Source organism: Balaenoptera ricei, chromosome 2 (genome assembly GCF_028023285.1).
Source record: "Balaenoptera ricei isolate mBalRic1 chromosome 2, mBalRic1.hap2, whole genome shotgun sequence".
NCBI classification, from domain to species: Eukaryota; Metazoa; Chordata; class Mammalia; order Artiodactyla; family Balaenopteridae; genus Balaenoptera; species Balaenoptera ricei.
In genome coordinates, this window is record NC_082640.1 from 159,930,290 (window position 1) to 159,957,605 (window position 27,316).

The window sequence follows — 27,316 nt, forward strand, 5'->3', positions numbered from 1 at the left end:
GCCATCTGGTCCTGGACTTTTGTTTGTTGTAAGATTTTTAATCACAGTTTCAATTTCAGTGCTTGTGATTGGTCTGTTCATATTTTCTATTTCTTCCTGGTTGTTTCGGAAGGTTGTGCTTTTCTAAGAATTTGTCCATTTCTTCCAGGTTGTCTATTTTATTGGCATAGAGTTGCTTGTAGTAATCTCTCATGGTCCTTTGTATTTCTGCAATGTCGATTGTGACTTCTCCTTTTTCATTTATATTTCTGTTGATTTGAGTGTTCTCCCTTGTTTTCTTGGTGAGTCTGGCTAATGGTTTATCAATTTTCTTTATCTTCTCAGAGAACCAGCTTTTAGTTTTATTGATCTTTGCTATTGTTTCCTTCATTTCTTTTTCATTTATTTCTGATCTGATCTTTATGATTTCTTTCCTTCTGCTAACTTTTGGGGGTTTTTTGTTCTTCTTTCTCTAATTGCTTTAGGTGTAAGGTTAGGTTGTTTATTTGAGATTTTTCCTGCTTCTTGAGGTAGGATTGTATTGCTATAAGCTTCCCTCTTAGAACTGCTTTTGCTGCATCCCATAGGTTTTGGATCGTCTTGTTTTCATTGTCATTTGTCTCTAGGTATTTTTTGATTTCCTCTTTGATTTCTTCAGTGATCTCTTGGTTATTTAGTAGTGTATTGTTTAACCTCCGTGTGTTTGTATTTTTTACAGTTTTTTTCCTGTAATTGATATCTAGTCCTCATAGCGTTGTGGTTGGAAAAGATACTTGATATGATTTCAGTTTTCTTAAATTACCAAGGCGTGATTTGTGACCCAAGATATGGTCTATCCTGGAGAATGTTCTGTGAGCACTTGAGCAGAAAGTGTATTCTGTTGTTTTTGGATGGAATGTCCTGTAAATATCAATTAAGTCCATGTTTTTTAATGTGTCATTTAAAGCTTGTGTTTCCTTATTTATTTTCATTTTGGATGATCTGTCCATTGGTGAAAGTGGGGTGTTAAAAGTCCCCTACTATTATTGTGTTACTGTCGATTTCCGCTTTTATGGCTGTTAGCATTTGCCTTATGTATTGAGGTGCTCCTGTGTTGGGTACCTAAATATTTACGATTGTTATATCTTCTTCTTGGATTGATCCCTTGATCATTGTGCAGTGTCCTTCTTTGTCTCTTATAATTGTCTTGATTTTAAAGTCTATTTTGTCTGATATAGAATTGCTACTCCAGCTTTCTTTTGATTTCCATTTGCATGGAATATCTTTTTCCATCCCCTCACTTTCAGTCTGTATGTGTCCCTAGGTCTGAAGAGGGTCTCTTGTAGACAGCATATGTACGGGTCTTGTTTTTGTATTCATTCAGCCAGTGTATGTCTTTTGGTTGGAGCATTTAATCCATTTACATTTAAGGTAATTATTGATATTTATGTTCCTATTACCATTTTCTTAGTTGTTTTGGGTTTGTTTTTGTAGGTCTTTTCCTTCTCTGTGTTTCCTGCCTAGAGAAGTTCCTTTAGCATTTGTTGTAAAGCTGGTTTGGTGGTGCTGAATTCTCTTAACTTTTGCTTATCTGTAAAGGTTTTAATTTCTCCATCAAATCTGAATGAGATCCTTGCTGGGTAGAATAATCTTGGTTGTAGGTTTTTTCCCTTTCATCACTTTCAATATGTCCTGCCACTCCCTTCTGGCTTGCAGAGTTTCTGCTGAAAAATCAGCTGTTAACCTTATGGGGATTTCCTTGTATGTTATTTGTTGCTTTTCCCTTGCTGCTTTTAATATTTTTTCTTTGTATTTAATTTTTGATATGTTGATTAATATGTCTCTTGGCATGTTTCTCCTTGGATTTATCCTGTATGGTACTCTGTGTGCTTCCTGGACTTGATTGACTATTTCCTTTCCCATGTTAGGGAAGTTTTTGACTATAATCTCTTCAGATATTTTCTCAGACCCTTTCTTTTTCTCTTCTTCTTCTGGGACCTCTATAATTCGAATGTTGGTGTGTTTAATGTTGTCCCAGAGGTCTCTGAGACTATCCTCAATTCTTTTCATTCTTTTTTCTTTATGCTGCTCCCTGGCAGTTATTTCCATCATTTTATCTTCCAGCTCACTTATTGGTTCTTCTCCCTCAGTTATTCTCTTATTGATTCCTTCTAGAGTATTTTTAATTTCAGTAATTGTGTTGTTCATCACTGTTTGTTTGCTCTTTAATTCTTCTAGATCCTTGTTAAATGTTTCTTGTATTTTCTCCATTCTGTTTCTGAGATTTTGGATCATCTTTACTGTCATTACTCTGAATTCTTTTTCAGGCAGGTTGCCTATTTCGTCTTCATTTATTTGGTCTTGTAGGTTTTTACCTTGCTCCTTCGTCTGTAACATATTTGGTTGTCGTTTCTTTTTTTTTTTTTGATGTGTGGTGCTGTATTCCTGTCTTACTGGTTGTTTGGCCTGAGACGTCCAGCACTGGAGTTTGCAGGCAGTTGGATGGAGCTGAGTCTTGATGCTGAGATGAGGACCTCCAGGAGGCCTCACTCCGATTGATATTTCCCGGGTTCTGAGGTTCTCTGTTAAGTCCAGTGGTTTGGACTTGGAGCTCCCACCACTGGAGCTCAGGCCCAACCTCCGACCTGGGAACCAACATCCTGCAAGCTTCGTGGCATGGTAAAAAAAAAAAAAAAAAAAAAAGAAAGAAGAAAAGGAGCAGTACAATATCAAAGAATAAAAAGCAAAATAAAATTAGAAAGATAAAAAATATATTAGGAAAAATAAAACTATAATTGAAACAACTGCAACAAGGTAAATTAAAACCACAACCGAAAAAAGAAACAAAAAAGGAGAGGGGGGGAAACAAGCCAAAAGGAGAGATCACTAACAAAGTATAAAGAATAAAATAAAATTAGGAAAGTAAAAGATTTATTAAGAAAAATAAAAAAATCAACAACAATGAATCAACAAGGTAAAACAGAACCCCAATCTAAAAGAGGAAAAAAGAAAAGAAATAAAAGCCTTGGCTATGGGGGTGGAGTTTAGTTGGGAGGTGGAACTTAGGCAGGGGTCGGGTTTAGGATGGGGTGGGACCTAGGCGGGTGGGGGGGGTGATGTTTGAACATGGGGCAGGGCCTAGGCAGGGTGATGTTCAAGTGTGGGGCGGGGCCTCTGCTTAGGACCTGGCAGAAGGGGAGAGGCAGCATGTGGAAAGGAGGGCCTCTGGAGAGTGGAGTTCCCAAGTTTGGAGGTAGGGCCCTGAGTGAGGGTGTGTGGGTGGGGTTTAGGCCCAGCTCGTTAGAGGGGGTCTCCGAGTGTAGAGGTGGGGCCCTGGGTTGGGGTGTAGGTGTGGGGCTTGGGCTCTGCATGGCAGGAGGGAGGCTCTGAGGGCAGAGGATTAGGTCCTGGAGCCCAACAGGCTTCCCAGTGCCAAAGCGGACAAGGAAAACACTGGCCCGGTTCCCTTCTGTTCCTTCATGCCCCTCCCCCACCATCTCTCCCAGGGTATCCCCCGTTGCTGCTGGACCCCTAACTGTGGGTCGGTCCTGCTAGGAACTCCTTTCCTCCCCCAGCCACCCCTCAGGGGTGCCGGTCCCAGAGGTCTGGCCTTTACTTTTGCTCTCCCTTCCCTCCCTCCCACTCCCTCAGGACCCGCGTGGCTGGAGGGGGCCTAGGTGGGCAGAGGATCAGGCCCAGGATCTCAACAGATTTCTGGGGGTCCAAGTGGGCAGGGGAAAGCTCGCCATGCTCCCTTTTGATCCTCTGCCCTCCCAATGGTTCCCCAGTTTCCCCCTTTGGGCCTGGGATCCCTTCCCCTCCCTCAGCCGCCCGTCAGGGGCGCCAGCCCTGCCCTACCTCTACTTCTTCTCCTCCTTCACTCCTCCCACACGCCACATCATACCCGATTGCTGGGGGTTCCTCCCGTCCCCTTAGGTGTCTGTGGTCCCCCACCAGTGCCTGGTAGGTGCCCTAATTGTGAGGAGACGAGAATTCCGCGTCCTCCTGGAATGCCAATTTGACTCCGTCCTTCATTGTAGTTTTGATTTGCATTTGTCTAATAATTAGCGATGTTGAGCATCTGTATGTCTTCTTTGGAAAAATGTCTATTTAGGTCTGCCCGTTTTTTGATTGGGTTGTTTGTTTCTTTGCTAATGAGTTGTATGAGCTGTTTGTATATTTTGGAAATTAAGCCCTTGTCAGTTGCATCTTTTGCAAATATTTTCTCCCCTTTCATAGGTTGTCTTTTCATTTTGTTGATAGTTTCCTTTACTGTGCAAGAGCTTTTAAGTTTGATTAGGTCCCATTTGTTTATTTTTGCTTTTATTTCTTTTGCCCTGGGAGAGTAATCTAAGAAAATATTGCTACAATTTATGTCAAAGAATGTTTCACCTATGTTCTTTTCTAAGAGTTTTATGGTATCATGTCTTACATTTAGGTCTTTAATGAGTTTGATTTTTGACATGGCATTTGGCTTTGGATGTGAATTCTCCATTGTATAGACAGTTGAATGCATGGATGAGTGAGGAATGAGTGAAAGGTAGGACATGGAAATAGGAGTTTGGCTATTGAGAGGGAGAAAGGATGATAGCGAGAGGGAGAAGTGGAGTCAAAGTTTCTTGTTTGCTTTAGGACAGTAGACTTATGTTTGTTTAAATTCTGGTGGCAAAGATGGAAGACAGTGGTGAAAAGGGATAAAGTGTAAGTAAGGTTCCTGAGAGGGCTTGAAGGGTTAGGGTTTAGAGCACAGGTGTACTGGCCTTAGATTGAAGAGAGCTACTGGACTGTAACAAGAGGAAAGAGAGAGTAGATGAAAGTGCAGGTTTGTGAGTTGATGGGAAGGTGAGAGAGTGCCTCTATGTTGGATCACAGATTTTCCTTTTCTGTATCTCTCCACTTTAAGTTATATGAACATATGTCAGGAAATGAAGAGTAATTAAATATGCTTCTAATAAGTTTTTTTTTAATTAATTTATTTATTTATTTATTTTTGGCTGCGTTGGGTCCTCGTTTCTGTGCAAGGGCTTCCTCTAGTTGCGACAAGTGGGGGCCGCTCTTCATCGCAGTGCGCGGGCCTCTCACTGTCGCGGCCTCTCTTGTTGCGGAGCACAGGCTTCAGAAGCGCAGGCTCAGTAGTTGTGGCTCACGGGCCCAGTTGCTCCACGGCATGTGGGATCTTCCCAGACCAGGGCTCGAACCCGTGTCCCCTGCATTGGCAGGCAGATTCTCAACCACTGCGCCACCAGGGAAGCCCTAAATATGCTTTTAATGCAGGATGGCAACCAAAAATTTTAACATGATTTAGGAGTTAAGTTTTTTATTCTTAAGTACTCTGGTTTCTTGTTTGCCTATGCAGGCCATCCTGCAACAAATAACCAGCCCAAATCTCACCCCTCATTGTCCAATGTACTTTGTTAGATACCACAATGGTGCCTTGCCTGGGTTTCAGTAATCTTGAGTATATTCCTAGTGTCAGCTTAGGAGTGCTTCTAACTGAGATTTAAAGGACAACCAAGAAAAACACTTGTTTGTATTTACACAATGACTTTTTTTTTTTAGAAGTAAAGAGAGTTTTCTGGCCTTAAAGATCTCAGTTTGGAGTGTCTTACTCTTTTCAAAATAACATCTAGTGTGGGGAAAAACAGCTTCTAAAATGTAAAAGCTCTGCTGGGTTTTCTTTAGAATAAAAATGGTCGTATAACATTGTAGAGAAGATTAGAAATGATGTGAGTGAAGTGCTTAGCATAGGTCTAAGTAAAGCAGCTAGATTGTAGTGCAAATGATGTAACTATATACACGGTTTATGTCAAAGACTATAAGAACAAGAGATATTGCTTATCGAACTGAAAAGAATTGTTAAAGAGTCATAGAATCTTTTTTGTGATACGTATTTTAAAAGTTAAATATGAGCTTTATTTTTTTCCTACTATAAAACAATACATATTCATTGTAGAAAATATAAAGAAAGCAAAAATCACCCCAAATCACAGCATCCTAAAATAGTAATCACTTTTAACTTTTTGGTGAACACTCCTCCAAATCCTCCAAACATTTCTTTCTAAGAGGTATTATACACATATACATGCACATACACATATATGCATATACATATATATATATTTTACGTACATGGCATCATGCTATTCCTTTTCTACAACCTGCATTTTTGACTTAGTGCATTGTGAACATCTTTCAATACCCAGGAAAACATAGCAAAATCATCAGTTTTATGACTGTGCGGAATACCATTATATGATTATTTATAATGTATTTCATTAATTCTCTCTTAATGGACATTTAGGTTGTTTCCAGTGTTTCACTAAAGTAAATCATGCTGCGATAAGCATTCTTTACTCTAGATCAAGGTGAATGGCACATTAAAAATTTTTACATATTGCCAAAGTGACCTCCAGAAAGACTAGTCCAAATTATATTTCTAAGGACAGTAAATGAAAGTACTTGCATTCCTACATCTTATAGCCAACTCTAGATATTGTGAAACTTTTTAGTACTTGCGCATTTTATAGATGAAAAATTACGTTTCAGTATTTTTTATATGTATTTCTTTGATTGCTAATAAAGTTATGTTTACTGGCCACTTGTTTTTCCTCCTTTTATGAATTTCCCCTTATAGTTGTTATCTACTTTTCTGTTGGTTCACCCTCCAGTATTTAAAGGTGAGGAAACTGAGGTCTAAAGAAATGAAGTGACTTAGACCTTGGTCACCCAGAAATTTAGTGGCAGAATTGGTAATCATAGCATGTTAGAGCTGGAAAGGAATCTAAGAGATCATCAAGTCCCAACGCTCTAATGTTACAGATGCAGAAACAGAGGCCTAAAGATATTAGGTGACTTACCTAAGGACAGCCACACAGCTCATTAGTGACAGAACCAGGAATCTGAATCATGTCTCATGAAGAGGGAAAGGCAAGTAACATTTTTGAGCCTCCTATGTTTCTTACATGTACTTTTTCACTTAATTCTCTCTACTGTTCTGCTGTTATTCCCAATTACCAGATGAGGTAACTGAGGTTCAAAGAACTTCAGTGATTTGCCCAGTCACACACCTAGTTATTTGCAAAATGGCCTAGAATCCAAGTCTTCTGATTCTTAATCCAAAGGTAATATTGCCTCTTAGAGTAGTAACTGTCGATAGTAGAGTTACATAGTAGATCTGTTTCTTGGCTTCATTCAGATATTCATTTGATAAAATATGATTTGCCTCTTAGGAGCTTGTAAATAAAACTCTGCCTCTGTTTAGTAGTTCTTATTTGATACTGGACACCAATCTGACCGTGAACTAAAGGAACTTATCATTGTAAGCAAAAGCTGATTAGAAGCCATGTCTAATGCTTATTGAGTGAATAGAATTGAGATCCATGAGCTAGATATGACCTAAGTTTTGTATGGTAGTGATGTCTGGGTTGAAACTCTTAGTATCATCTTATAATTATTTTTATTCCATAGAGAATAAAATCTTAATATATAAGTTGAAAATGACTTTTGGGTTCTCTGAAGTGTAAAATAGATCTCAAATCATCAAGGGGTCAAATAGGAACAAAATCGAAACCATGTCAATTGCATCCTCCATATCTCTAAAAAAGCCTGTTAACCTTCATTTCTTGACAGGGCACAGAATTTCAAAATCATATTAGAGCTAATTTGGTTAGGGCTCCGTCCTATAGAGATGTATAAAGATGACTATTGACTTGTGTATAACTTTGTTGACACTCTTGGTTCGTTCATTTATGTGGAAGTTAGTTGGTAAACTCTATGTTCTCCATTTCTGCTTTCCAGACAGATCTTGTGTTTGGGTTGATGTTTTTTAAACCTGCTAGTTTCATATAAGTAAGTTGGGGAAAGTGGAAGAGTGCAGCAAGTGAAAGAATCATTTTTTCCTTCACAGAGAATTTTATAGGCTTGTTGAATAGAGGGACCAACAATTAACTCACATTATTCTAGTCTTCAGCAGTAGGGATCTATTAAGCTTATTATTTAAGAAATAAACATTATTTCTTATCTTTGGTATTTTTCTGATTTACTTTATTGGAATAAGAGTTAAAGTTTAATTAAGACTTCTAGATTCTGGTAAAGTTTGGAGGTTTTGTTTTGTTTCACCTTTTTTTTGTTTGTTTGTTTTTGTTTTTCCCTTCCCTCTTGTAGCCTTTGTCACTAGAAGAATGTAAAAAAACAGAGTTGGGTAGTTGATGGAAGTGGTATAGCTAAAACTATACCACTTTTAAGCTCATGCAAAGATGGTTACATAAAGAGAATAGAGCATTAATTCAGTCTATTAACAAACAAGTATCACCAGAAGTAACTCCTATTCTAGTATCAAACATAATAGTCCTTTAACATCTCCTTTGGAATGTTGAAAAGAGATCAAATGAAACCTTCAGAATGGTCATTTATAGGGGAAGAAGAAACCTCCACTTTCATTCATCCATTGTAGCTCCACTTTCTCATTTTAATGCTCAGTCCACAGTGGCTATGGTGAAAGATGTCCTGCACCTACAGAGATGGCAGTGGAGAGGGGATATCACCTTTCTGTTTATTGCTTGTTGCAATTTGGCCTGTTTACCGACAGAATTGCTGTGTGGTTGCTTCTAGTGGAGAGCAAAGGAAATCAAGGTAGCAGCAAGAAATCAGCATTTACACATGACCTGTGAATTGGCTAATTTTTAACATGCAGTTAGTTAAGAAATGATTACAGCCTGAGGAGTCATGACCTCAACTTTTCATCATCTCCATTGGATTGTGCCTCAGTTTGGAAATGAAGGAGGTATACGGGAAGTTTTAATTGTACCTGTGTGATTTATCCCTAGTCAGCTCTTTAATTTCTTCTGGCTGTCTGAGGTTTCCGACATGCTGTAAATTTCCCCAACTTTTTCATTATCTGCAATTTCTTTATGACTCGTGAATCGGAGTGGAGAGAGAGTGTGGATTTACAGCGGAGATAAACATGTCCATAAAGTCTGTATCTGTGTCAGTAATTGTACTGCTGTCAGTGACTGTCCTGTTTTACAGGCCTCTCTTGGGAAAGGAACCGGCTTCACTACCAGCAGCAGCAGTGAAGTGCTTGCTTTGATTTGCATTAACTTGCTGGGAGATTAGGTAGGAATGGTGGGGTAGGAACTGATACTGGACCTTGGCCTCTCTTGTTTGTTTGTCTGTTTGTTTGTTTAAGGTCAAATGACTTCATGTTGGATAACTGTATGTTGAAAATAGAACATGGACAATGTTCATTTTCTAAGTGGAAATGCAGCTTATTTTTTAATATGGTAGATATGAAAAATCCTTTCTAACTTCATTTTACACAATGCATTTAAGATGATTTTCCTTTTCTATCGCTCTTGAGATAATTAAACTTGGGTATTTTTTCCTCTTTCCATTTTCCTTTTCTTAGAGTTAAAACACGGGATTTCTCTTTTAGAACATTCATTCCTCTTCAAGAGTGGAACCAGCCAGAGTCTTGATGATGACTGTGTCTGCCATGTCTTAATTCTCAACTGTTAATGGCTCTTTCCTGATGGCTTGAGGTGGTGTGCCCTCAACCAGTTGCCGTGAGAAAGGAAGTCTTAAAATAGAGAGAAATTCTTCATATTCCTGTCTTTAAAGACCCTTCAGGAATTCTCTGGTGTTTGCTTTTTTTATAGCAGTTGTGAAAAGAAACTGAAGTTACGAGAAGCCCTTTTAAAATAGATGGAGAAGCAAACATATACTTTTCTTTTTTACATTTGATATTTGAGCAGATCCCTCAAGAATCAAAACTGTCCTTGCATATCCTAAACTTTCTGCGAGGTAGTTTAAAAGGGTAGGAGGTGGCAGTACAGTTTAACAAAGAGAAGATAAGATGCATGATAAATCTCAACCTTTAGTCAGCCCATGAGTCCAAATAATATGGAGAGTTATCTAGTTGACAACTTTTACCACCTTTTACTTCTCTTCCTTCTTCTGCTTGCATTCTTTTTGCCATCTTTCTACCAGTAGATGGGAGAGGGAAGATTAAAGGAGATGATATAACACATAATTGTTTGGCTTTTTTCCAGAAGCTGTGGTGAAAAGTATGGTTAGAGAAAACTATGGCTAAAATGAAATTTGAAATTATCTGTGGTTTTAATTCTTTATCTCTCCCATTGCCATGATAGAGTTTCTTTTTACTCAACAAGGGATAAACTGCTTTCTTTGAGTGAGAGGAATAAGCTACTCACACCCCTTTAGTTACTGTTAGTGAACTTGCCCTCTGTTAGAACAAGGACCCTTTTCCACTCATTTTCTTCTTTCCCATCATGCCAAGCAAGTGTTCTTCATGAAATCCGCTTGTGAAGTTACATTGTTACCTGATTCTAGTTTGGGAAAACATCTAGTACATGGCTTACTAGGTCCAATTTAACAAACATGCACAATAACCTAAACCAACCAACCAAACAAAACTTCGAGTTATCCTCTTAACTTGGTGCTGCAACATCCTATTTTGTTTTATGAAATTAAAAAATTGTTTTCTTTAGTGAATGCCATATTGGAAGTGCTTGACATCCATTTTGCTGTAGACTTATTTTTTCTTTTGTCTTTTATCCATTTTATACAACCCAACTATAAACACATTAAGTTTGGACTAAGATAAGGAGTTTCATCTGTATGCCTGCCTGCTCAATTAGTCAAAAGAAGAATGAGATGTCCATCAGGTCTGACTATAGAAATAAGCTTTCTGATTGCTCAGGTTGAAAGGCTTGTTATTACTAAGACTTTCTCCTCCCCCAAAATAGTTTTATAGGTGGGGAAAGTGTAGTATTCTAGCTTTGCAAGGGAAGCATTTTTCTCCTGGTTGAAGAGAAAATAGTTTATGGTTGTCTCCTTCCGTTTCTGCTGCCCTCAGCTGTCAAATTCAGTAAAAACAAGGGTTTAGTTAGCCAACAGTCTCACAGTGTTGGAGGATAATGACATTAACAAAGAAAAGAGCAACACAATAAAAGATTATTTGAATACTAAGTTGTGTACCCGCTATTCTCTGAAAGGGCTCCACAGCAGGGATTGGTAACATTGTATTAAAGGTTTAATAAACATAGGCACTGGAGAGTGATTCAGTAACATGTCTCACCCTTGAGAAAGCTCAGGCAGTGTCTTCCTCCCTCTCCTTAATCAGGCTGAGAATGGAATCCAAGAGTAGCCAGGCTTGAAACTAAAGGCAGGGATGGAGTATTGATCTGTTAACTATTTGTAGAAAGGATAATTCTTGGGTGGAAATCCTCCTATGGTGGTTTACTTTTTTAAGATCCCAGACTTCCTTGGAGCTATAGGTTAAAGATAACTTGTTTCAAACTACCAAGTAAATGAGTATCAATGCCATGAGTACATCAGAAAAGAAGACCCTCTCCACTAGCTTAAGAAGAAATCCCCTTGTCTTCCTTTTCTCCACTAGTTCATTATGAAAAAATTTTAAACATCCAGTGAGTGCCCCATATTTATATATGATGGGAATATTTATTTATTTATTTATTTATTTCCCCCCTCCTTGAAATATTTTGAAGTAAGTTTCTGACATCAGGCACTTTACCCCTAAATACTTCAGAATACATCTCCTAAGAATAAGGACAGTTTCCTAAATAATAATGCTATTATTACATCCAAGAAAAATTAACAGTAATTGCAAAATACCTAATATCCTTCCACATTGAAAATTTCTCAATTGTCCCTAAATTTTGTGTAGCTTTCTTTTTTTTTTAACCAAGATGCAGTCAAAGTTAAGGCACTGTAAATGCCAGTACATTCTTGATAGGAGAACATTTAGTGCTCCTATCTAAATTCTGCACACCAGCTCTTTTAATAAATATTTACTTAATTTTTCCTATGGTGAACATATATTTACTCAAATGACTATCATTTTCCTCTAGAATATTGAGTTTCAAGTTCTCCCTCTACACCAAGCCTGCTTTATCCAGCTTCCTTAATCTGTTTCTGGTATTCTCCCCTTCTCCTAGCAGAATTAGCTGTAGAATTGATCTTTTCTGCAATAACTACTCCACTCCACAGAGTAATATTTTTGAAACACAAATTGACATGTGACCTTATTCCCTTCTTAAAACCCATCAATGGCTTCCCATTGCTCTTAGAATAAAATAAAAAACCTTTAACTTGGCCTTACAGCTCTGCATGACCTGGCCTTTGTCACACCATGTTCATCTCACACCATGCTTCCCTCTCTGAGGGAAACTCCTAAAGAGGAAAAAGTGAGGTAAGAATTCAAGGAACACTTCTTGGAAGAGATGAAACTTAAGTAGAAATGGCTACTTATTTGGCTTCCAAATATTAATGGCTAATATTTGTGTATGGGAAGAAAGAAGACACTTCCAACTGAGAAGCAATTTGGGGGTATGAATTGGTTAGAGTACTAGAAAATGTGGTTGGAAAAGTGAGAAGGAGCTAAATTGTGGAAAGCCTGAGGAATCATTTTCAAAAGTCTGGTAGCCACCCCTAGAGAGAATTGAAGGGTGTGGTGATGGGTCTAAGAGACCAGCTAGGAAGCTGTTGCAGTCCAAGAATGCAGTAACTGCTTGTACTGGATAGGAGGGTATGAATGCAAAGGAAGGTTATTTGCGGGGGGAAATAGATATGAAATTGTAATAGACTGGAGAGACATGAGTCAAAATGATTTCAAGATTTTAAGCCCTTGTGACTAGGAGAATACAATTTAAGGTGGAAGTGGGTATGCATTATAAAACTTCAGTTTTGTTTGCCAAAGTGTCATTAAGGCATCATTGAAATGAATAACTTAACTATCAAGGTTATAGGGTAAAAGATTGTGGCTGTCAGGTCTATTAGAATGAGGTTCAACTACATATAATAAGAAATACAAAATAATTGTGGCTTACACAAAGTAGAATTTCTTTTTTCCCCACAAAAAGGAAGGCTGGAGGTAGTTAGGTACAGACTGGAAGGGGAGCTCTACAGTGTCATCAAGAACTGAGGCTTCTTTCTTTTCACTCCACTTTCTTGGTGCCTGGCTTCCATCCTAAAGGATACCTCCTGGTCTAAGATGACTGCTAGAGATCTAGGCATTGGGCCTGAGGTGTAGGCCAGAAGAATGTGAGAAGGGAGAAAGACAAAAAGGGGTACCATACAACTGACTCCTTTCCTTTTAAGCAGCCTTCCTGGAAATCCCACAGAATTCAGTCATCTGGACTGACTGACCTAGCTGCAAACAAATATAATCTTTTATCCTGAGCTGTAATTTTGCTGGCTAAGAATTGGGGTTCTTTTAATAAGGAGGAAAGGGAGAACAGGTATTGGGATAAGCAACCAACATTCTCTGCCACAGGGAACAAGAGACCTGTGCAAGAGCAATGATTGGTCAGTAGAAGTAGAAGAATATGAGGTGATGGTTATGTTGAGAAGCTCAAAATTAGTGATTTTAGTATGGATGGATGTTAATTTGTGAATTGGACTTCATTCTTATAATTTGTTGGTTATCTTGTGTGAATTATAAATAAAGGGTAGGGACTGTTTCTGTTTTCTTTACTGTATGTTTGGTATTCCAAAAATGAGTGAATAGCTTTTAAGAGATCTTGCAGACCTTTGTCTTTGGGGGGTTGGTTTCCAAGGAAGTAAATAGAAGATCTCAGCTTTTTTTTTTTTTTTTAATTTATTTATATATTTATTTATTTTTGGCTGTGTTGGGTCCTCGTTTCCTTGCAAGGGCTTTCTCTAGTTGCGGCGAGCGGGGGCCACTCTTCATTGCGGTGCGCGGGCCTCTCACTATCACGGCCTCTCTTGTTGCGGAGCACAGGCTCCAGACACGCAGGCTCAGTAGTTGTGGCTCACGGGCCCAGTTGCTCCGCGGCATGTGGGATCTTCCCAGACCAGGGCTCGAACCCATGTCCCCTGCATTGGCAGGCGGATTCTCAACCACTGCGCCACTGGAGCCCCATCAGCTTTTTTTTTTAATCTTTAGGAGACAAACAACTCAAGAAATGGTCATTTTTTTTTTTTTTTAATTTTTTATTTTTTTAATGCTATTCTTGTCTGCTTACATTCTGTTTATGTATGTATGTATGTATGTATGGCTGTGTTGGGTCTTCGTTTCTGTGCGAGGGCTTTCTCTAGTTCTGGCAAGCGGGGGCCACTCTTCATCGCGGTGCGCGGGCCTCTCACTATCGCGGCCTCTCGTTGCCGAGCACAGGCTCCAGACGCGCAGGCTCAGTAATTGTGGCTCACGGGCCTAGTTGCTCCCCGGCATGTGGGATCTTCCCAGACCAGGGCTCGAACCCGTGTCCCCTGCATTGGCAGGCAGATTCTCAACCACTGCGCCACCAGGGAAGCCCATGGTCATCTTTTAATATTGACTGTTTTTAGTAGTCAGCTTATTAATACTTATGTCTACTCAGCAGGTTCTGAGTAGATATTTCTAGTTATGAAGAGAAACACTTGGTTCTCTGATTTCCACATATTTATCAAGATTCTAAGATAAAAAAAAAAAGAACATTGTTTAAGCAAAATTTTGTTTTATGCAATTGGCCTGGACTAGGGAATCCAAAGGCTAATTTTTATCTTCACTGTGTCTCACATAGCCTTGATTATAAAAGTCTATCAATATTGTTGAATGAATGATTGAATTATTTCTAAAGCCTGATATTATGTAGGCTCTGGTGATATTACTGTTTAACATAGTAGAATTTGCTTTATAGCCAGTAAAAAAAAAAACAAAACTGTAATATCCTTTATTAATATATTATTAGTAAGCTATTTTTATAATGACTATATTGCTAGTTTAAAAAATCCAACTCCTAAGAATACTTTTCAGCAAAATACATAAATAGATTCATTTAGAAGCACTTTTTGAAAACTTGGCCCCAAATGCCAGATAAAGCTATCAGATTTATGCTGCTTAAAATAGTGAAAATCAGTGTTTTCCTCTTCATGTTTTGAGACAACTCCTTACTTTCCTTGTAGCACTTTGTCTGCTGCAGTGTGCATGATTTTGCCCTACTTCTGGTAACTGGATTCTTATCCTCGCAATAGCATCAGTATTAAGCCAGCCTTCTTTACCTCCTCCATCCATATTAAACCTGTATTGGAAGGAGTCTGTTTATTGGATAATAGAGCTACACTGGGGCTCTATGACAGTATCTTTTGCTGCCTCCTTAACTCTGGAGCATTAGAACAAGATAAAAATGCCCTAAAGCCTCTTATCTGATGTCTGGTGTAACCTGCTGAAAGCAGGAGTGCCATTAGTTTATGTTAGAAATCAAATGGCCCTCTCCAGTGCAGGAAGTACTGATTAAAGCTGAAGTGTCCCTGGAGGACTCTACAGCTGTCACAGGGGTGGTAGCTGCCCTCACCAAAAGGGATATCTGGGCCAGAGGTCCCAGTGGGGTGGTGCCTTAAGAACATGCACGTGGCTGCCCCAGCTGTTCTGCTTTGCCTAATGAATTGTTTTACAAGAAGAGGCTGGGTATTGTCATCACAAGCTGCCTTCCTTAGGGACTGGAGCAGGCCAAATAATAAGTAATGTTAGTGATGGTAATTGAAAAGTGATGGCTCTCCTGGGATCTTTATAGCCTGGAGCTGGTCGGCACTTGTGGATTGTCTTGTCCTACCAAGGCCCTTTTTGAAGTGTGCCTTTTTTTTTTTTCCCCAATTTCATAATTATGTTGTGATTTTTTTTTTTTTTCTCCCCTTCCCACTATAGAAGTTTATTGGCAGAGGCAGTCTTAGGAACATTGTAGTGGCTTTAAGTACAAAAGGAACAGCTTTGGCTTTTTCATTAAATTATCAACACTGCAATAGTAAAAAAGGGCCACCACATCTTCTTAGTCTCTTGGGGAACCGCTGCAGAGATCTCTCCAGACTTTTTTTTTTAATAAATTTATTTATTTATTTATTTATTTTTGGCTGTGTTGGGTCTTCGTTTCTGTGCGAGGGCTTTCTCTAAGTTGCGGCAAGCAGGGGCCACTCTTCATCGCCGTGCATGGGCCTCTCACTATCGCGGCCTCTCTTGTTGCGGAGCACAGGCTCCAGACGCGCAGGCTCAGTAGTTGTGGCTCACGGGCCCACTTGCTCCGCGGCATGTGGGATCTTCTCAGACCAGGGCTCGAACCCGTGTCCCCTGCATTGGCAGGCAGATTCTCAACCACTGCGCCACCAGGGAAGCCCCTCTCTCCAGACTTTTAAAAGAACATTTTAAACTTATACAGATAATTCAATCTCTTGATTTAAAAACTTTTTTAAAATAGTATGGGAGGATATAAAGTGAAAAGTAAAATCCTTACCTGCTGAACTTATCTGAGGAAACCACCAACAGTTCATCCATGAACATTTCCAGACATTTTCTATGCATTAATGAAGTTTATATATGTTACCACACACAGATGAGGTCATAATACGTATATGTAATGTTTTGTAACTTGTTTTTTCCTCCCCACAATATATCTTGGATATCTTTCCACAGCAGTTCAGATAGATCTACCTCTTTGTTTCTCAATTGCTGCATAGAATTTCATTGTATGGATTTACCAATGCTAGACTCTTTGTTGACAGTTTGACTTGGACCTATGAGTGAATACTTACTGTACCAATTGGTTGCAATGACTGATTTGTGTTCTATGGTTCAACCTATGATTTTTACATGAAGTGATTTCCTCTCTTCAGGAATGTTGCCTTTAGTTCCAGGACTGTTTTAAAATAGAAAATACTAGAGGCAAAACTTTTTTGGAAGGATGGTGTGAGTCTTGTCATGGATCATCAACTGGACATATGTAGTGATTTGCACCCTGCTGTGTGTTTTCAATCCTTTGCTTAGTTAAATGAGAAGTGTTCTGTCCCAGATAGGTGGGGAAAACAAATAGCCTTTAATGGATGTTGTCTAAGGCATTGACTGGAGGCTTCCTCTAAAGTTGAATGAGTGTTTTCTCCCCTAATTTTCTACTTCACAAGTTCCAAGAATCAAGTTATGAATGCATTAATGGACTTGGGTAATGATTTGTCAGCACGTGAAAATGAGGACTTAGGTTTCTTGTGTAACAGCTTGGCTAACAAAGCAAGTTTGTGCCTCATGAACTTTAGGGCCCTTGCTAAGAGTGGCAGTGTGATGAATGAAGCAAAGCAGTTTTCCAGGAGCATTTCAGGTCAGTGATGGGAGAAATCAGTAGTCTTCTCAGGCAAACAGAAACCTAATTTTAGTTGCATCTGTCTTCAGTAGAATCTATGCAAATTGAGTGGTAAAAATTTTTACTTCCATCAAAAGTAGGAACATTGTAGGTCTTTTTTAACTCAAAGCCCTTTAGACTAATTCTCTCAACACTTCAAAGTTCTGATTTCCCCAAATGTTGAAAGATGTCATTCTAATAAATTGTGAAATGCCAACCTGTTTTGTTTCAAGTTTCTTACACGTTTTCCCTCTCCTTGATGTTAGTCATTTGAATTGTTATACAATGCCTAACTTAATACTTGGAGGCTATTACTAATAACAGTTACTATTTATACCCAATTTACTTCTTGTCCAAGCCTTCAGTATTCTTGGGAAACATAGGTATACAGAGATTTTCAGGGGCTCTTGTGGGCTGTGCGAGGTCCTCTAGACCTGCGCTGTCCAAAACGGTAGCCACTAGCCGCGTGTGGCTATTTGAAGTTAAATTAATTAAAGTTAAATAAAATTTAGAATGTAACTCCTCAGATGCACTCCTCAGTAAATGCTCTCGGTAGGCACACACGGCTGCTGTCTACCATTTTGGATGGCACAGACATAGAACACTTCCATCGGATGGCACTACTCTAAACTAAAGGTTGGCTAACTATGGCTCACAGCCCATTTTTGTATTCCCTGTGAACTAAGAATGGTTTTTACATTTTTAAAGCGTTATAAAAATAAAACAAAAACTGGAAGAACATGAGACAGTGACTGATTGTGGCCCACAAAACCTAACATATTAACTGTCTGGCCCTTTACATGAAAAGTTTCCTGACACTTGGACCTATGTCCACTTCTCTTGATAACATTTCAGCTTTTCTGATCAAGTTAGGTTAGGGGTTTCCCTAAGCCATCAGAAGATTGTGAATCTATCAGGCAAATTAGGCAAATTTAGAGCAAAGTTTCTTTCTATAGACAGACTGTGGAATGAGTCCAGAGCTCACACAAATCAGTTCCCTGGAGCTAGCGCAAGTGGGATGAGCTTTGAAATAGGTAAAATTCTTTGTAGTATAAATGGTCGACTTGCAACAGCTTTGTGAATAATACCTACAGTGTAACAGAACATCATTCTGATTTTGTACACTATTTTGTGTCTTTTAAGTACTTATTCTCGCATCTTAATTCTGAAAGAAATAGAAAGAATACATTTCAGCAGACGCACTTGACCTTTCAACAAAGAATTTACCATGAAGGTTTTTAGCTGTTCAATTTATTTTTGACTGTCAAATTACTTCAGTCAATCTCTCCTAGGAAAAATGAAGCAAAAAGATTCTCCTGCTGATATTCTCAACATCTGAGAGAATCTTCCCTTGCCAAATGTAGCTCTAACAATTTCTCATTAAATATAAAGCTTACAAAATCTGCCTATAAAATGAGCATCTGGCATTTCTGTGGTAAATTAGAGAGTCAACTTGTTGCTTTCAAGATAGAACCTTGACATTCACGAGGGTACTTTGTGAATTCCCAAGTTTGTGATAACCTATAGCGTGTCATTTTTTGCCGTAAAATGCATTAAGATGTGGTTGAAAAAAATCAGTTTACCCCTTTGGCTTTTGATGTAAATTATTCCATAATTAGAAGTAACTAAAGTAACTCTCCCACTAAAACAAATGTTACACTACAATATATTAGTAGAAGCATTAATTTGAACTTGTCTGAATCTTCATATTCAAGGTAGTGATACCAGATAATTATGGACTGTATGGTGAGATCATGAAACGTACTGAACTACAGAAAAAGTCACATTTCAACATTAGCTTTGGAGAAAGAGGCAAATGATAGAGGAAACAAGGAGATAATTGTGACACAGCATTCTGAGGGGGAACCTTCCTGAAGTGATAGCTTTTTTCTAAAGAACACTATGAATGGTAGCTATGTATTGCTTTTATTCCCTGGTACAGAATCAAATTTTCCCTGGTACAGTGCAAATTTTATTACTGAAAGCTCTGTTCACTGATCATAACTTGTTTTGGTGTCAATTAACAGTTTGCCATGTTAGAACTTTGACTAAATTTATGAAAACCCCCCAAATTTCTTCTAAATCTTCAGTGTCTTCCTCTTTGTCATTCTTTGCCAAATGATCTCTAAGTCTTCTCGCTCTTCTAATTCTTCCATGTCACTTTTATGTGTGCCCTCCAAACCTTCGCCACCCTCTTGTCTTGTCAGTATTAATGGTATACTCTTCATTACCTGTGAAAATAATCTCCTTGAAGTCATATACTGCCTTCTTTCATAAGGCATGCCAATAAGCATCTACCCTTTTGGATCACCCAATAATACTTGGGTGATACAATATTGGATCATCCATAATATTTCTTATATAATCAAGGATGTACCTCTTCTAAAGCTGGCAGTTACCAAATTTGAGATCTTTGTCCACAGCACTTTATGCCAGTGAAAGTATAGCAAAGTCATATACCTTGAGCTTGTGTTTTACACTCCACGTGGAAAGTCAGAAGCATTAAGGGGAAGGAACATCACCTTGACTTAGAGTTGTAAACTATAGTCCTTAAGGATAGCCTTGCACATTGTCCATGATGAGGAGAACTGAAATTCAAGCTTTTGAGAAATTAGATATTTCTCTATTTCTGGCATAAAGTATGTATAAAACCAGTCCAAAAAACATTGCCCTGTATCTGAGGTTTTTTATTGGCCTGTCACTATTTGGAAAGGTGTTCTTTTTATGGCCTGAGGATCTCAGATCAGTAGGACAAACATAACTTTTTCATAAAGTCTGCACAATTACTACAAAATAGATAAGTCAGTCTGATCTTAAACTCTGTAAGCTCTATAAGGATATGTGAGCATCTGGGCTTTTCACCACTCAATTCCCAACACTTATATAATTTGTACATGATAAATATCTAATTGTCTAATAGGAGCTTACCTTTCCTCTTTTATGATTTATGTTCACAAAGGCATTTTCTTTTAGTATAAGTCAGTTTTACCTATGTTAAACAATTTCTTGTTATGACTTATAATCCTTCCTTTTTATGAACCCTTTAACTTTACATTTTCTCCCAAATCACATTGTGGTCATAAGTCCCATGTTTCCTGTATCATTCTCACTGCCTTTTCAGCTTTCATTAAAGTTTCTCGCTCTCTCTTTCTCTCTGTACGATAAATGTTTTGATAAAAGCTTGTGCACTTGCTGCAACATTCCCACACACTTCTGGATATGTGATGGAACTATTCACGTCACGGATCTGAGCCAGCCCCAAGAAAAGTATTCCAGCCATCCTTTATTCCAAATTTGTAGAAACTTTTAGTCCTTTCTAGTATCCATAGTGTTATTTTTACTATGTAAACGAGTACCAATAGGGAATATCAGAGTCACAGTGAGATGCAGGTGGTGAGTGGACTGCTAGGCTCACTCACTAGCTGAATGACTTGCTCCTTCAGTGTGTGTTGTTGAGATTAGTGCCTCAGCAAAATTGCAAGTAAACTCCTGTGTTATATTGACTTTCATACTTTCATGGTTGAAATATCATGGATATTAAAGACTTGAATTCAGATACTACAACTCTTACATTTATGAGTTGTTCAGAATAACTTGCTTTCCTACTTAAGTATAAAGTATAGAAAAATTCGATTCTTTGGTAATGGCATTATTTAGCATTGTATAGAAGGTTGCAGTGTAATTTTTCTCTGGAATTTTTGTGACACTGTTAGAAGAAAATAAGTGGTTTTTACCACAAATGAGATCTAATAATTATTTTCTTTAAATTAAGAATTATATGGGACTTCTCTGGTGGCACAGTGGTTAAGAATCCGCCTGCCAATGCAGAGGACACGGGTTCGATCCCTGGTCCGGGAAGATCCCACATGCCGTGGGGCAACTAAGCCCGTGTGCTGCAACTACTGAGCCTGTGCTCTAGAGCCTGTGAGCCACAACTACAGAGCCTGTGTGCCACAACTACTGAAGCCCACATGCCTAGAGCTCGTGCTCCGCAGCAAGAGAAGCCACCACAATGAGAAGCACGCGCACCACAACAAAGAGGAGCCCCCGCTCGCCGCAACTGGAGAAAGCCTGTATGCAGCAACGAAGACCCAACGCAGCCAAAAATAAATAAATAAAATAAATAAATTTATTTAAAAAAAATAATTCTACCCTTAGAAATTACATTGGATTCTGTTTTTATTGTTCAGCACCACTGTGTGAAATGACCATATGCCAATATGGGCTGTCCCCACCTACATTAGCTTTGGTGTTAGGTGGGTATAAGCAGTGAGATCCCAGTTTGCATGATTAACCTTGTAAGGACTATGGATCCTTCCATATATAGGAACTACCCCTATACTTTATTTAGGTCAAGAATGAAGCTGGTTTTGCAGAAATTAACAAGTAAATCCTAAAGTTCACAGGGAAATACAAGAGACCCAGAAGAGCTAAACAATCTTAAAAAAGAACAAAAGTGAAGTCTCACATTTCCCAGTCTCAACACTTAATATAAAGCTACAAGTAATCAAGATAGTGTAGTACTGGCATAAGGATAGCCATATAGATCAATGGAATAGAATTGAGAATCCAGAAATAAACCCTCACATTTATAGTCAATTAATTTTTGACAAGGGTGCCAGATCATTCAATGGGGAAAAATACATAGTCTCTTAAATGGTGCTGGGAAAATGGAATATCTACATGCAAAAACTCAAAATTAAACCCCCTACCTTACACCATATACAAATATTAATTCAAAATGGATTATATGGTCCTTCCCTGGTGGTCCAGTGGTAAAGAATCTGCTTTACAATGCAGAGGACGTGGGTTCAATCCCTGGTCAGGGAACTAAGATCCCGCATGATGCGGGGCAACTAAGCCCTTGCACCACAACTACTGAGCTTCTGCACCTCAACTAGAGCCTGGATGTTGCAAACTACAGAACCCACATGCTCTGGAGCCTGCGCACCACAACTAGAGAGAGAGAACCCGCACGCCACAGCTAGAGAGAAACCCATGTAGCGCAACAAAGAGCCTGCACACTGCAACGAAGATCCTGTGTGCCACGACTAAGACCCGACGCAGCCGAAAATAAATAAATAAATAATAAATCTTTTTTAAAAAATGGATTATAGACCTAAATGTAAGAGCTAAAACTATAATACTCTTAGAAGAAAACATAGGCATGGATCGTTGTGGCCTTAAATTAGGCAGTGTTTCTTAGATATGATACCAAAGGCATAAGCAGAGAAAGGAAATAATAAATTGGGCTTCATTAAAATGTAAAACTTTTATGTTTCAAAGATACCATCAAGGGGCTTCCCTGGGGGCACAGTGGTTAAGAATCCACCTGCCAATGCAGGGGACATGGGTTTGATCCCTGGTCCAGGAAGATCCCACATGCCGCGGAGCAACTAAGCCCATGCGCCACAACTACTGAGCCTGCGCACCACAACTACTGAAGCCCACATGCTCTGGGGCCCACGTGCCGCAACTACTGAGCCCGCGTGCTGCAGCTCCTGAAGCCCATGCGCCTAGAGCCCATGCTCTGCAACAAGAGAAGCCACCACAATGAGAAGCCCACGCACCGCAAAGAAGAGTAGTAGCCCCCACTCTCCACAACTAGAGAAAAGACCGTGCACAGCAACGAAGACCCAACACAGCCAAAAATTAAAAATAAAGGATACCATCAAGAAAGTAATAAAACAGCCCACAGAATGGGAGAAGACTTTTACAAATCATTTCTGTATTGTTTGATATCCAGAATATGTAAAGAACTCTTACAACTCAACAATAAAAAGCCCCATTTTTAAAGTGGGCAAAGGATTTAAATAGACATTTCTCCAAAGAAGATATACAGATGGCCAATAAACAGATGCAGAGATGCTCAACATCATTAATCAATAGGGAAATGCAAATCAAAACCATGAGATATTACTTCACATCCACTAGGATGACTATAATAAAAAAGATGGACAGTAACAAGTGTTGACAAGAATGTGAAAAATTGGAACACTTGTGCATCACTGGTGGGAATGCAAAAATGGTGCAGCCATTTTGGAAGACAGTATGGTGGTTCCTCAAAAAATTAAAAACAGAATTACTGTATGATCCAGCAATTCCACTTCTGGGCATATACCCAAAAGAATTGAAAGCAGGGACTGGAAGAGTTATTTGTACACCCATGTTCACAGCAGCATTATTTGTAATTGCTAAAAAGTGGAAACAACCCAAGCATCTATTGATGGATGAATGGATAAACAAAATGTGGTGTGTTCATACAGTGGAATATTATTCAGCCTTAAAAAGGAAGGAAAATTTGACACATGCTGCAACACAGATAAGCTTGAGGATATGCTGAGATAAGTTAAGTCACAAAAAGACAAATACTATATGATTCCACTTATATGAAGTACCCAGAGTATCAAATTCATAGAGACAGAAAGTAGAACCATGATTGCCGAGGACTGGGGGAGGGGAGAATGGGGAGTTATTATTTAATGGGTACAGAGTTTCAGTTTTACAAGATGAAAAATGTCTGGACATTGGTTGCACAACAATATGGGTATACTTAATGCCACTGAAATGTACACTTTAAAATGTTTAGGATGGTAAAATGTATGTTATCAGTATTTTACCACAATTTAAGGAAGGGTGAATTTTATGGTATTTGGTTTATATGTCAATTTTAAATTATATGAGAAAAAGAAGAAAACACAGAAATGAAACCAGTCTAGGAAGCCCAAAAGGATGTGAAGAAGTCCATTTTAGGCCTGCTCCTAACTGAAGGGTCTTTTTTTGATGTACAGTAGTTGGCCCTTGAACAACACAGGTTTGAACGGTGTGGGTCCACTTATACATGGGGTGTTTTTTTTTCCCCCCAATAAATACGTGTTACACACAACCGATAGCTGGTTGAATGCAGATATGGAACTGGAGACACTGATGGCCAGCTGTGAAGTTATACCCGGATTTTCGACTCTGCAGGGGGTCAGCGCCCCTAACCTCCATATTGTTCAAGGGTCAACTGCATCCCGATTTTGTATTCCACGTCCTTCAATTCATGAATGAGCCCTTTCTACCTCTTCTCTTCCCTTTATTCTTTCCCAAAGTAGATTTGAAATATCCTGATCATCCTTGGTACTTATTTTAACATCTCACCCTACCAAGGGGTTCACATCTATTTCTTAGGATTTAGATATTATCATAATAAAAAAACTATGGCCAACTATGAAAAGGAGTGTTCCAGACCTTAGATGTCAAAAACAAAAACTCCTCTCAAGGCGCTTATAATCTGATTAGGATGGCAAGGCAAATGTGTACAAGAGAGCATGACTAAGTGCCACTTGAGTACCACAGGAGTTCAGAAATGAGAGATCATAGTGGGCTGAAGGTGGCTGGGTAGAGTCTTTTTTAAAAAGTGATATTTAAACTGGAGTGAAAGAAATACTCTATATCATCATTGGCAAATTGCTTTCCTTCTCTCTGTAAGATTTCATGTAAAATGTAGCATTCCATGCAGCAGTTACTATTTGATTAACCTGCACAGATCCTTTTTTATCATATCCATTGCCCTTGCTGGCAGTTTCCTAGTATAGTAAAAGGCATCGCTTGTTTGTCTACTTGTCCGGTAGTTAAATAGTCAGGGAGGCAGAGTAACCTTACACTGTAAGTTGGCTACGGAGCCTTGCAGCAGCCTCTCTGGGCTTACCCTGTTAAGCCTGTAAGTGGCAACAAAGAGATAAGAAAGTAGCCACCATCAAGCATTTCTGGCATGAGCTGAGTTTGACCTGCACCTTGACAATGATGTTGATTATTTCTCCTTTCTATGCTGAATGGATTAACTACCCATCAGAGTCTCACAGATCCTTAATTTTTAAAAAAATACCGATTTTTTTTTTAGTCTTCTACATGTTAAATATTAACCTCCTTATGACATGCAGCAATGATTTCTGAATTTTCATTAGGCACAACTCATTGTTGATGCACTGAAGCAGTTGGTTACTATTGCAGCTAATTCTTATTTAAATAAACAAACGAGTCCTTTAAAAAGATTAGCCAGAACAGTTTTAAAAATTCACAGCAGCACTGATGTACATCAGCTCTGGTTTGGCAGACTGTGACCCAGGGCTGTGCAGTGTTTTATTACCCTCAGCTACATAAGGACACATCCTTATAGCACCACTTTTGTAGCAGATATTTTTATAACTCTACAAAATGATTAGACTGACGTAGAGCAATTCTCTAAATTCATAGGTATTAAAATATTCTGGCAGCTGTCTCCTTTTTGCCTTTAAGTTGAGACATCATGATGAGATAAGACCGCACCAGGACTGATCAGTACATGAATGAAGTTAGGCATGGAATTCTCACATTATTGACAAGAGTCTTTGTCACTATAAATAGGAGAAATCTTGGAGGAGGGATTCCCATTATAGTAACTCCAATTCAATTCCAGTAATACTGTTGGATTTTGTTTGTTTTGTTTTATTTTCTGAAACCTCTTTACTTCAAAATGCATTCCGTGTAATTAGATAGGAAGGAAAAATGTCTTTGAATTCTAACTAAAACAACTTAGCTTGTCCTCAAAAACATAATATCTTTATCTGGGAGTTTGAGGTATTGACTAGAGTTTAGAGAGTGTTTAGGAGAACCTGGATGGAAGAAACCTGCTGGTAAATTGGTATTGGGGTACAGTTACATGGGAGACAGCCTCTTCTGTTCTCAAAATAGGCTTCTAGGGACCCGTGAACTCTAGGTCATAGTCCTCCAGGGGAGACTGAGAGTCTGGGAAGTTCTCAGGCTATGATCTCAGCAACTCTGACCTCTCTTCCCCAAAGAACTCCCTACCTACTTCCAGGTGTCTCAGATTCTTCTAACTGGGGGCAGTTTACGTTTGAAAGATTGGCCCTTTGCTGAGAAATTTATGAGACTTTAAATGGCATGTGATTATTGGTACAACCATTTTGGAAAGCTGTTAGGCAGTATCTACTAAGGCTGATCGAACTTATAACCTGTGACCCAAAGATTCCAGTGCTAGATATATACCCTAGAAATAGAATTGCAAACATTTGTATACCAAAAGATGCATAGAAAAAATACTCAGAATGGCACTATTCATAATAGACCCAAACTACAGCAGCCCAAAAGTTCTGTGTCGGTAGAATGAGTAAATAAATTATGTTATATTTATACAATAGAATACTGTACAGCCATGAAAATGAACAAACTGTTGTTACATGCAACAACATGAATGAATCTCAGAAATGTAACCTTGAGTAAATGAAACTAGACACAAAAGAGTACATATTATACTGTATCAAAAACAAGCAAAGCTAATCTATGGTGGTATAAATAAAAATAATGGTTACATTTGGGATATGGTGGTGGCTGGAATGGGGCATGAGGAAGGAGTTTTCTGTGGTGCTGGCAATGGTTCTCTATATAGGTGTACGTGGTTGCCACACAGATGTGTTTATTTTGTGAAATTCCTCATATGTATACTTATGATTTGTTCTTTTTTCTGTGTATATGGTATACTTCACATTTTTTTTAAAATTTAAAATTAGTGGCTAAGATAAAAATTGAAACTAATTCACTCTGAAGTCTTATTGCCAGTCTGTCCTTAAATTGAAATGATAGCTCTCACAGCCTTTCTCGTTTCATATGGGAAGCTCATGAAAGAAGGTTATCAAGCATTAGTAGTTTTCCAGCCAGTTAGGAAAGAAGATGTTGAAGAGGAAGGGAACAAACCCCCCAGATTTCAAAATATCGCTTAGAGCAGGCCTTATGTATTGGGTAAGAATAATAGGAATTGTTTTCTGGGGTATTTTTGTCATGGGTAGCTGTGAATGTATACAACTTTTTGTGCCTTAAAAGTTTACTTTTAACATAAACATCATTAGTATTAAAATTTTTGTTCCCGGAGAGTCATTAAATGAGGTATCACTGTAATAGAGAATAGTGATGAACGTGATTCAGTAGATGGCAGTGTTCCCTTTGAAGTTTTTAGTTAAAATGTGGGTACATGGGGGGTAATTCTTGACAACTTTTTTTTAGTAGGACTGATAAAGTGTCACATGCTGGGACAAACAGACCAGAAAGAACATTTTAATATTGTTTTTCCATTTGTTGTTTCATGTATTACTATTTTGATTGAACCAACAAGATTTAGAGTCCACAAATCTAGAGGACATATTTTCCCACATAAAACGCTAGAATGATAGCTTGCAAGA

At 38.6% G+C, this 27,316-nt stretch overlaps 1 protein-coding gene across 5 annotated transcripts in view; it reads left to right on the forward strand.

Moving 5' to 3' along the window:
• The window catches only part of LIN52 (lin-52 DREAM MuvB core complex component), a 126,360-nt gene that overhangs the window by 48,624 nt on the left and 50,420 nt on the right, over positions 1-27,316 (forward strand). Inside the window, exon 6 of one of the 5 annotated variants that reach the window (XM_059915776.1) lies at positions 6,778-6,834. The exons of 3 other annotated variants lie outside the window; for them this stretch is intronic. In XM_059915776.1, coding sequence (XP_059771759.1) covers positions 6,778-6,797 — 20 coding nt within the window. In that variant the 3' untranslated portion in view covers positions 6,798-6,834. Of the gene's footprint in view, positions 1-6,777; positions 6,835-20,871; positions 21,063-27,316 lie in introns of those variants that run through there. One more of the 5 variants, XM_059915778.1, reaches the window with a different exon arrangement.